Below are 11,762 nucleotides of genomic sequence, written 5' to 3'. Positions count from 1 at the left end.
ATTCCAGTTCATTCCAAAGGTGTTAAGTGGGGTTGACATCAGGGCTCTGTGCAGGAAACTAATGTTCTTCCACAGCAACCTTGGCAAACGATGCCTTCAAGGAACCCTGACAGGTGAGACCCTGTCAAATGACTGCATCTACCAGCTCTCTGAATTGAAAAAGTCTGTTTATGATTAAAAGCCACTTCCTCTTGAAGTCATAGTTCACACCTCTGTATTCAACCTAATAAATATTGTTTAGTTGTGAGTATTATTGCTATTCTGTTTTGGCTCTTCAGGCATTATAAAACATTGTGAGTTCTCATGTTGATCTTTGAATAAAATCTGCAGTAATGTTCATTGAGAACACCACAAACTATAATGATTAAATAATTTAAAAGAAAAATTTAACTTACAGTATAATCAATAACCAGTGTTTTTTTTTTTAGATATAGCAATGCCTAAAAAAAATTAGCTAAGTATATAAGTATAGTTAAGTATTACAGTATGATGCATGATCTGTGAAGCTGTAAGTCACCCTGGATAAAGGTGTCTAAATGCCAGAAATGTAAATGTAATGGATATCAATACAGCAATGATTAGAGATAAGTGGGAAATGGAAGTATTCTGTGAATTCTGATTAGTTTTTGAAGCTATAATTCATTAGGATGCTGTATTTAAATGTTAAAGAAACACTTTTGTTTATCTCAATCACTGTGAACCCAAATTTAATACAGGATTCACAAATAAACCGGTATTAGTTTTCACATTCACTGGAAATTAACCAGATTTAAAATAACCGATTTCAGATTTTTAAAATCTGGGATAATTGTTATGTGTTTATTGTTAATACAGTAAGAGAAAACAATCACCTTTTTTTTTTGCTAAATTTATAGTAGGTGCTGTACTGGAATCAGTCAGAAATCAGTCCAAATGTTGCAAAATACTACATTTAATATTCAAAATACTACATTTAATATTCAAATAACAACATTGTGTAAAACTTAAAAAATGTTTACAAATTGTGGTCCTTGTTTTCTGTACACCATGTAAAATGTCAATAAAAATATCAAAAGTTGTCCAAAATGACGCTATTAAAGAGAAACAAAATATACAGATGTCAACCTACCTGGCTACAAATTCGCTTTAGAACATCAGTAATGTACTGCATGAATTTCAGACAGGACATGATCACATTCTGAAATATGATCGCACAAATATATGGTGCTGAATAAATGTTTTTCTGACCTAAAATTACTAATGTATAGAATTCAACCAATTACTTCAAACAAGGTAATGAGTTTCTGTTACATTTGCAAAGTGGTTAATTACATTTATACTGTTGTTTTTTTTTTAAATGGACATCAGATGAAAATTCATCCGAGTAAGTAAAGCTGTATATTTTACAGTGTATCAGGATTGATGCATATCACAAGGTTACATTTCATTTATAAAAGCAGTCTAATGTATGTCATGTAAAACCTCATGGTGAAGGGAATTCCATGTGTTTCTGTATAATAAACTCAGCTGCCCAACGGTATCATCAGCCATCCAGCCAGTCCTTAATACATGGAGGATTCGGATTCACTCAGCTTATCATTTGTGGCTTTGTAGTTCAGCATCAGTAAACAGCCTCATCCATATTGTCATCACTGTCTGCGCCGAAATCCTCACCGTTGTCAAAGTATGACATGATGTAGTCTGTCTCCTGTTTGAATACACATAAAACACACACACACACGTATTGTACAGCAGACTGGAAGAGAAACAGGAACACATCACTTACATGATCATTATCCTGTCTGCCACTATGGAAACCTTACCTCTTCAAACTCTTCTTCGTCATACTCCTCCTCCCCCTCTGCTTCTTCATCCTCTGTTTTTTTCTTCTGGCCATCTTCTTCATCAGAACTCACCTCCTCCTCTTTTTTCTCCAGTGTCTGAAGGATTATATGTGACCGGAAATTAGTGAAACTAATTAACTATTGCTATTTAGAACTGAAAATAAATGGACAATTTAATGATTTTTCTCTGATTGAATGATTTAATCTGTTCTTTCCGTTAAATAACAAATAATATGCAAGCTATTGGCATGATAGGAAAATAGGACACTACCTCCAGTTTGCGGATGATTTCTTTGTCCACTTGTGGCTGTTTGAGGCTTCTGGAAATGACTGAGGTTCCTGAAATACACAATTAACAAAACTAAGACCATCTCTGCTTAGTACAAGACAAAAGGACAGAAAAATAATGTGTAAACCGCTTGAGTTAGCATCAAACAGCAAAGAACATAGTTTGGAAAAGGAAACGCAAAATAATCACACAATAACAACACTGGAAAAAATTTTTTCCAGAAATGACATGCATTTATGAATTGTCAATAACCTAACTGTAAACATTATGTCAGCTATATGCTCCTTTTCTGAATAAAATGTAAAATAAAGACCCAAGGTTAGATAGTATGTTTCGTTATAGGTGTGCAGCATGCGGTGTATTATGTTTGCAAAAATCATGTTGAAAATGTTATAAGGCAATAAGATACAACAAAGGCAGATAACAAATGAGCTAAATGCATGCTACTCTCACACTGTTCTCTACATCTCTTGTTTTCTGCATCGTTCACCGCTCTGTCTGCAGCCTTTCATTTTGGAGGTGTGTGTAATGGCACAGAGTGCTGTCTTCCTGATTTCCCCCGAGACAGCAATGAGTCAGAGCCTACCTTCCACACTTAAAGCCAAGAAGACACGGCCGCCTCTTCCATGTGCTCTAATTTATGCCATTTATCCTCTTTTAAGAAACCTGGCTACAGAAAGGCCTGAGTGCTGCAAAAGGACACACAGCTGTGGTAGAAAGCAACTTATAAATTCACACTGTTAATAAGCAGGAGCACTTCGCTTTTCAAAGGAAATGTATTTAAAGACTGACATAATGTTTCTCTAAAAGCTCTGTCACCTCTGTGGCCTGCAAAACTGAAGCAGGGGATCAAATTTGTCACACACCCAGTGTGCTGGGTTACTGTGATGTGGATTGAGATAAGGAATTCTCTCTCTGAAGAGAAGAAAGGAGAGCTGCTAATCAGCCTTATTCTGTATGCGTGGAAGTGTTTGTTCAGGATGTTGTGCACAATACAGCTCACTAACTCTCGCTTGGTGGAGGCCTTTTCACCCGCACACGAAGCTCCTTGGGCAAGCGTTTCCAGTCTGGAAGAGAACAAATAAACATTTGGAGTATTACAAATACAGCAAGAAACATTCCTGCAAACTGATGTGAAAAAAAACAATAGGAACAGTGTTTGGGCTTCAGTTATCAAATTGAAGGGGAAAACATCTGATCTGTGATCATAACACGCACAAGCTTGCCTGAGACCTTTTTCCGAAGCAAAATAAAAATTACTCAGGGAGTAAGAGGAATATGTGAACAGCTACAGCTGAGTCCACACTTGACAATGCACACCACTCACATGAGGGACTGGTAAAAAAATAATGAATAAATAAAAAGACCAAATTAATGTTTGTGTTACTCAATGTAACCAAAATTGTATACCAATTCCCTAAAATAAACTGCAAAGTAATAAATATTCAACTTGTACTTTTAAAGTTTGATTGCTTTCTTATTGCAGTTGTATTTTATTGTATTTATGACAATTCATTAATATACAGGGCAGTATATAATGTAACGTAATCCAATTATATAATAATATGCAAATTATTAGTATACATACTATTCAGTTTGCTGTGTAGTATTTATAGTGCATAAAGTTTGTTTATTGTTTTTCAGCTTATTGTTTATTTCCATTCCTGTTTGTTACTGTATTATGTTACATGTAGTTCCGTGAACACAAGGAACTATATTCTATTCCTAGCATTACATCTGTTGAGAGAAATGGAAATGTAGCCTTGACTTGACACGAACATTAAGATAGTACATAAACAAATATGTGGATCTGAATGTCCCTGTAATACAGTACAGTTCCCAGTAGCTTTGTTGAAGATAAGGCTTTTAATTAGTGTGCAGAGAACCAATCCTCACTTCATGGTAATTTGTTATTCAATTAATGGTGTCAATTCAGGCTCCATGGGAATGATGATCTGATGGAACAAACCTCAGTGACATTAATAACACTGCAGACTGAGCTCCATTTAAACATCCAGCCCTGCTATGTTCTGAAGAAATCTGAGTTCAAGTCTATTCTGAAATGTACAAAACATGTACCTGGGCTCCATTCAATGGTGTTGTCAGATGGTTCCATATTCTGGTATTTGTCCGAGTAACGCTCCACATCTGCCAAAAGAAATAATGATGATGATGATGATGATAATAATAATAATAATAATAATAATAATAATAATAATAATAATAATGGAATCATGAGATTTTTAACATAATTCTACACAGGGTGGTGATAAATAAATTATAACTGGAATGTACACTATAGAAAATGCCAGTGTATAAAATAAAATCAAGAAATTAATAAATCAATAAACTTGCAAGAGTGCCACCATAAACTATCTGAAAATAACTGAATAACTATCCACACAAGTCAGGTCAATAACAAGCACCACTGGCAGCTCCATCATGAAAACACCCTAGTAGTACGACAAGATTTAAACGTCATAACCTACACCCAGAAAATGATCTAATTTCTGCCTAATATATAATAATAAAACCAATGACAAATGGTAAAAATGACAAAACTGATGTAAAGATCTGTGAAATATTGCTGTGTGGTGAGAATCAGTGACCTTTCTTAGGTGCAGCAGGTCGTATGTAGAAAGGCAGAGTCTTCATGGCTCCTCTGAACTCTTGCTTCAGAGCTAACATATATTCTGCTTCTTCTCCTGTCTGTAATGGCAGTGGCTTGTGCTCCAAGAGCTTTCCATTTAAAACGACATGACAGAGAACACATAGTCAGGCTGTTAACCAAAATTGTGATCATAGCTGTTACAAATATTAGCAATATTCATACACATTCTAGCAATAGAAGCATTGTCATACTGAAGCTCTGAAATTTGCCCCAACAAACAACAATTCACCAGAAAATAAAGGAATGTAATTTTGGGCTATGTATACTGTACACAATAATACACAGTAATAAGGTGGCTAGCATACAGTACATCCCATATATTTGTAATAATTTTGTGACCAGATGAGATGAAAGCCACCTCTAGCATAATAATGGAAAGAGTGACAGTGGGAATCGTAGATCTGTTTCCTTTTTTTGTGATAATTTTTTTTACTACTTAAGTTAAACAATAGGAATCATTTCAAACATTTTACTTAAAAAAGACAAGGCTGAGGGCAAAAACTAGACTACCCAGAAACATGCTGGAAATAAAAACCACTAGACAGAACAAATGTTATTTAAAGTAAACAAATTTTGCTCCACTGAACTGGGGGACTGTGTTTAAGTGTTTGTTGGTTATCAGCAGGCTGCCCAATTAAAGGTACTGTATTGTTATCATGATGTTAGATTCTATATTTGACAAGATCATGAAGGGCTGTGGTAAATAAAAAAAAGTTGGAAATAGTAACAAAATCATGGAAATATACTGTATACTAATGTTGTCAGATCAAATGCAGACAAAAGCAACAAGCTGGTCAAATGTTTGTGAGAAGTCTGCAGTCTGATTTTAAACAAAATGATTCAATCTCAAGTTTGGTGCAAATGTAATATAGGTAAGCAGCAATGTTACACTTTAATGTATAAGGTACTTTTAGCCTTATGCAAAGTCAGACATTTTATTTTGCTGTGTTACATTTGTCTCTGTTCTTCCATGACATTTTCTTCTGTTGTCAAACCTCAAATGGCATGCCCTACATGTAGTGTACTACTTACTTTGTTCAACACCAGAAGTACTGAACAAGAAGCAATCTGGGATTCGGCCTAACTATGTTAGTGTGACATAAATTAAAGCTATTTTTCCATGAAGACTACTGATGAGAATGGTGTCTGAGATTGAAGTTTGTTTTTTTTTATTTTACACTTTTTGCACAATAGTTAATATAAAAACATAAGCATTTGGGATAGTTGATTTACATGGTGGAATTCAGGTTCCGTAACAAATTCAGTCAGAAAAAAAAAGATCTTTCAAACGCTTAATGGCATGCTATTTTTATCAATATTGTGCAGTGCTAGCTTTCAACATGCAATGCAACCTCATTCTCTTTGCTTCCTTGCAAATTCAGTGTGCTGGAGAACTGAGACAAACTAGAAATTGTGTCACTGTGTAACTATTTATGGACCTAAACCAGACACTGACTCATGGCCTATATAGTAGGTGATTTAGAGTTATAGAGATGCCTGAGACCAGTATCTGACAGGGAGGTAGAAAGACTCCAAAAAATTCCCTTTAGAAATAGCATTGCAATTATACGAGAAAAAATACATACTGTTAAAAAGTCTTATTCACCCTAAATTTTTATATAAATTTTATATTATCTGTTTATTTGGCACCTTTGAATAGAAAAGACAAATGAAAACTGAATTCAACTGAACTGTCAATTCTAAAATATTAATTTCTGGATAAGGAAGAAAAAAACATTGGTCTCTGTGATTTTACCTGTAGACAGTAACTCTAACAACCTTGGAACAATTTACCAGCCAAAATCCATGACAATTTGTACAACACTCCACGCTCAAAACCTGGGTGAAGCAGCTTGGCTAATTTTGTATTATGTTTAAGTTAACCTTTAGGTATTTAACACAGTTGCCATGAGTACCTAGTGTGCTTTAACGCTTTATGTGTGTTTTAACACTTTATTTTGAATATAGTGTCTTCTGTTAAGGTAGGATTCTGATCTTTGTGCACTATCTGTTTAATTCAGTTGTGCTTAATTTGAATATTGTTATATTGTTATAGCATTGTTGATCCTATAGTGTTGGTCCATGCGTATTATTTCTCTCAGATGATTAATAAGGAGTAGTTTTAGCCTCTCTGAAGGTGAAAAAAAAGTGTTTTAGATTGATGGTATCCAAAGTCTGTAACCCAGTGAACTAGTGTTAATGTATTCATCGATAGACTTAAAAGCACTTTTGTACATTGCTCTGGATCAGGCCGTCTGCCAAATGCCATAAATGTAACTTAGACTTTAATTTTATTCTGTTAGAACCGGATAACAACCGAGGATTCTGAAAAACAACACAAAAGATTTGAGAATTCTCAACTGACAGGAAAATGGTGAAGAGAAGTCATCATGTACCATAACTGTACCATAATATTCGGAAATATATACAAATAATTAATATTATGTGTAATGAAAATGAGGTGAGCTTAGCATGAGCTTAGCCAACATTAGTCAGATGATTTCTAACAGCATTTAGCTAGACAGCTTATTAGTTTTCTGACTCCTTATAGCAGTAAGCATTCTTTTTAACTAGCAACTAGTTAACATTATCAGACTCCTGTAACTTAAAGTAACTTTGACAATGGTAACTAGCCTTTATCAAACATAACCTTGTCTAGAACAGTTCTTTCAGTCCCCCTTTCCCATCCTCAAAGGAATTCTTACCCTGCTTCATTATTTTTGTTTATACCTGCCAACAGATTTTTCTAATTAAATTAATTTGTTCTTTTACGGGGGCACGGTGGCTTAGTGGCTAGCACGTTCGCCTCACACCTCCAGGGTCGGGGTTCGATTCCCGCCTCCGCCTTGTGTGTGTGTGTGTGTGTGTGTGTGTTGCATGTTCTCCCCTGCCTTGGGGGTTCCTCTGGGTACTCCGGTTGCCTCCCCTGGTCCAAAAACATGCATGGTAGGTTGATTGGCATCTCTGGAGTGTGTGTGTTTGCGTGAGTGAATGAGAGTGTGTGTGTGCCCTGCGATGGGTTGGCACTCCAGGGTGTATCCTGCCTTGATGCCCGATGACACCTGAGATAGGCACAGGCTCCCCGTGATCCGAGAAGTTCGGATAAGCAGTAGAAAATTAGTGAGTGAGTGAGTGGTTCTTTTACTAAAATATAAACAAATTAGAAATATACACCACAGAGACCCTGAACAGGAGAAAGAAGCAATTAATGAGGAAGAATGACATCTCTAGGCCCTGGTGTCATGTCAGTCTTATGATGCCACAGCTGTGAGTTATGCAGTGATTAAATGGTGAGAAGATTCCCATCATCAGGTCGGTCAGGAAGCCACTCATCAGTGGTGATATGTCTTCATGACTCCCTTCTGAGAAAAATCTATTGCCTTGTTCTTTGCTCAGTAGTTTAGGTATTTTGTTACTACAAGAGGTTTAACTAATTTTATGGTGTTTATTTGAAAAGAATATATATATTATCAAATGTTTAGTGCTGCACCATGGACTTTTTAACATATATCATTATTCGTATTACTCACTTTAATTTGTGTCACCTCTATTTTAGATGAGCACTATAGGTATTTTATTTAATATATAAGTGAAACTACAACTAATTTCAGAACATCCAGCTCAATGCAGTGCATACAAATTAATATGTATTTTAAAGAAATGTGTAAAATGACCCAGGTTTATCAAAACACTAAATGTTTTGTAATAAACTGTAAGTTTAACTCATTAGGCGTTATGTGTTGATACATGCCATATTATGCATTTCATAATGAAGTCATTGTTGCACGGACATATTTAGTGCACATAAAATCATTATCCTCAGAGTTGTTTTTATTGGCCAGATACACCACAACCTTAACCATGGCACAGAAGCGGGTACCAGATGGCCTGGTTTGAGTATTTCAGAAACCGCTGACCTCCTGGGAATTTAACACACAACACAGAGAATGGTGTGAAAAAACAAAAACAAAAATACACCCTGTGTGTGAAGGGTCTGCAGGCTAAAATACCTAACTGGTGAGAACTATCCACAGAGAATTATCAGTCTGTTTTGAGCTCAGTCTATAACAATTCAAAAAGCATTCATTATAACTACAGTTTGCAAAAAAGCATCTAAGAACACACAGTACATCAAACCTTTAGATGGATACACTACACTAGCAGAATGGTTGTCAAGAGCTATTATATGAGTTACAATACCCTTCCTGGCTGCTAAATTTTCCTCTAACCCCTCCAATCAATAAGGGGTTTACACCCATAGAACTGTCCCTCGCTCAGTGTTTTCTGGGTTTCACACCATTCCGTGTAAACTCGAGAAACTGTTGTTTGTGTAATTCCCAAGCGATCAGCAGTTTCTGAAACACTTAAACCAGCCCATCTGGTACCAACCATGCTTTGCCATGATCAAAGTCACAGAGATCACACTTTTTCCCACATTCTGATATTTGATGTGGACATTAAATTAAGCTCTTGACCTGCATCTACATTTTATGCACTATGCTGTTGCCACATTAATCGATTACATCTGCATGAAGGTGCATGTGGACAATATAGTTCCTAATAAATTGAACAGTGAGTGTACTGTATATTGGTGAATATGCATTCGATAACATTACATATGCATACAGCAACTCACAGGAAACAGTGGTGTAGGCTGGACAGTGGAAGGTGGAAGGTTCTCTCCTTTGCCTATACCCACTGCCTCCACAGGAAAACTAAGATGAGCTCTTCCTCTGCTGTGCCCCCGTCCCGCCATTCTCAGCTCATATTCAGCCAATGTTTAGGTGTAGCTTCTGAAAATGGACCAAAGAGAGTAGTGTAACTCAAAAAACATTACAGAGATATGGTAGCTCAGTGGTTAAGGTATTAGAGTACTGATCAGAAGGTATTGAGTTTGAATCCCTGCAAATACTGCCAGCAAGTATTTGGAAATTTGTGATCAGGTCCTTTGTTCCAAATATTGTTTCCAAACAATGATGTAATTTTTCAAGATGGTAATGCACCCATACAGTCATGTACGCACCAGAATGTACATACAATTTCAATTCTACATCCAATCAATAAAGAGAAACTATTTACCTTAAAAATGTTACTACAATTACTGATACCGCTTAAGAACTGGTGGAATAAAAGTAAGTCATCTAGTCATCGTTTGAGCATATGAAATATGAGGTTGTACTCTTTTGTTGTTTTGATGATGCCTTTTTTCAGAAGCAAAAATCTATAGAAAGGTCACAATTTCAGAATTGTGCAGTTTAGTGGATTCTTAGAATTGTTTCAGTAGACAAATATTAGGTGCCACTTCTATAAAAGTGTATATAAAGCGTTTAGGGTTCAAAAAAAAGAAAGAAGACGTTTTAATATCAAGCCACAAAATGTTTGTTACTGAACTTCTTTCATTAACAGTAGAACTTCAGCTAGATGTTTGTGTGGGATTATATAGAAGAAAAACCATATACCCCCATGTAAGATGTGGTGGATCTGTGATGCTTGAATTTCTGGATATTGTGGTACAGACCTAACATTTTTGAAAGAAATGTTTATACACCTATATACTTATATGTATATGTGTGTGTGTGTGTGTGTGTGTGTGTGTGTGTATGTGTGTGTGTGTGTGTGTGTGTGTGTGTGTGTATACTTTTTCCCATATATTTCAGCTTAAATTATAACAAAAAGTATCACTTTATCACAGAACCGTAGCTATAGCTATTAGTTGTATTTGCATATATAAGCAAATTACACGTCTTTAATATAACAAAAAACGAAACCAATACAAAAACAAAAGATAGTTAGCCGGCTAGCAAAATATGCTAACTTTACCGTACCTGTACTGCAGCAGCACCGCTTCAGCTGGTGGTGTTAATGATGCATGCAAATGTATAATTATATTAACTACATAGTTATAACGAAAATCGCACGCTAAACCGAGCGGTTAGTTCGAGTACGAAGTTACGCGCCAAGCAACGTAAACATCATACAGTAAGGAAGTAGATCGCGAGGCAGTACAGCCAATCAGAATGCGTCCTGCCCCTAAACAGCACAGCCAATCAGAAGCTGTCAGGGGCAGTAGATTCTTCGAACAATGTGCGCGCGCTTGGGATTGTCAGTCTTAATGCAACAGACTTCATCACAAACCAACACGCTTACTGCATGCCTGTATACCGTCAATAAACTATACAGTAACTCACCAAAGGAATGAAAGTTTTCTGCTTCCAAACCATGATACTACAGAGCCCCATTTGTGATATGACTACTCAACAACAAAACAATACGTGGCCATAACTTATTCACGTGTTGTCATGACATATTAATAAGTTACTTATATACTATATATTATAAATTACTAGAACTGGGTCGTGGGAGTAGCGTAGAGCATAGTGGCTCCAAGATTTTGCAGAAAAGGCTTTCCTCTGGGCTGTGCTTAAGGCCACATCCTTCCTGCCTTCACTCTGATCATGCTTTATTATAAGCTTTGGCCATAACTTTATCCCCTTCCCTCTTGTTACTAAGTCATGGACATTAATATGTTGTGGCCAATCATTATTTCATTTATTTATTTATTTGATTAATAATGGATGTTATCAGTGTTTCTCCAGATGAAACAAATGTGAGATAGGGTAGTACCAGCATGTGGCAGGTAGATCAGGGATCTACCCAGATATGTTCATTACAGGAAGATTGTTCAGTGGTGTATCAGTTTTAAAGACTTCAATGTCTGTACTCTAATAAGAGGAGTCCTGTCAACTTTAAACTCTCATGGCTATTTGGCATGACCAGACTCCTCACACTTGTAATCATACATATATCATTAGTTTAACAGCAGTTAATGAATAATTCATAGTTGCCACTGAATGTTAAAATAAATAATTGACAAATAATCAAGGGATTAATTAAATGTTATTTACCCGCCAGGGCCAGGTGCCTATAACACACAGGCCTTAAAACATATCAAAAGAAGCAAGTTTCATTTAAGGAACAC

General features: G+C 36.0%; 1 protein-coding gene across 1 annotated transcript; it reads right to left on the bottom strand.

Annotated features, from left to right (window-relative positions):
* Window positions 1–915: 915 nt before the first annotated feature.
* Window positions 916–10,791, bottom strand: polr3glb (RNA polymerase III subunit GL b). The gene is made up of 8 exons (XM_027149839.2): window positions 10,609–10,791; window positions 9,420–9,576; window positions 4,722–4,851; window positions 4,192–4,260; window positions 3,120–3,179; window positions 2,095–2,162; window positions 1,803–1,919; window positions 916–1,687 (listed from the first exon to the last, which is right to left on the bottom strand). Exons 2-8 carry the CDS (start codon window positions 9,537–9,539, stop codon window positions 1,601–1,603), a joined length of 651 nt encoding a protein of 216 aa, XP_027005640.1. The 5' UTR covers window positions 9,540–9,576; window positions 10,609–10,791; the 3' UTR covers window positions 916–1,600.
* Between the last annotated feature and the right edge of the window lie 971 nt (window positions 10,792–11,762).

This window comes from Tachysurus fulvidraco, chromosome 3 (genome assembly GCF_022655615.1).
Source record: "Tachysurus fulvidraco isolate hzauxx_2018 chromosome 3, HZAU_PFXX_2.0, whole genome shotgun sequence".
NCBI classification, from domain to species: Eukaryota; Metazoa; Chordata; class Actinopteri; order Siluriformes; family Bagridae; genus Tachysurus; species Tachysurus fulvidraco.
This window is presented reverse-complemented; position numbering and strand designations above follow the sequence as displayed.

Excerpts from the sequence above, each read along its gene's own strand:
- polr3glb (XM_027149839.2), bottom strand. The coding sequence starts at position 9,539 with ATGGCGGGACGGGGGCACAGCAGAGGAAGAGCTCATCTTAGTTTTCCT. Across the intron at positions 4,852-9,419 it reads AGCCTACACCACTGTTTCCT|CTCTTGGAGCACAAGCCACT; the intron begins GTGAGTTGCTGT and ends TTAAATGGAAAG. Across the intron at positions 4,261-4,721 it reads ACCTGCTGCACCTAAGAAAG|ATGTGGAGCGTTACTCGGAC; the intron begins GTCACTGATTCT and ends TTCTTTTGGCAG.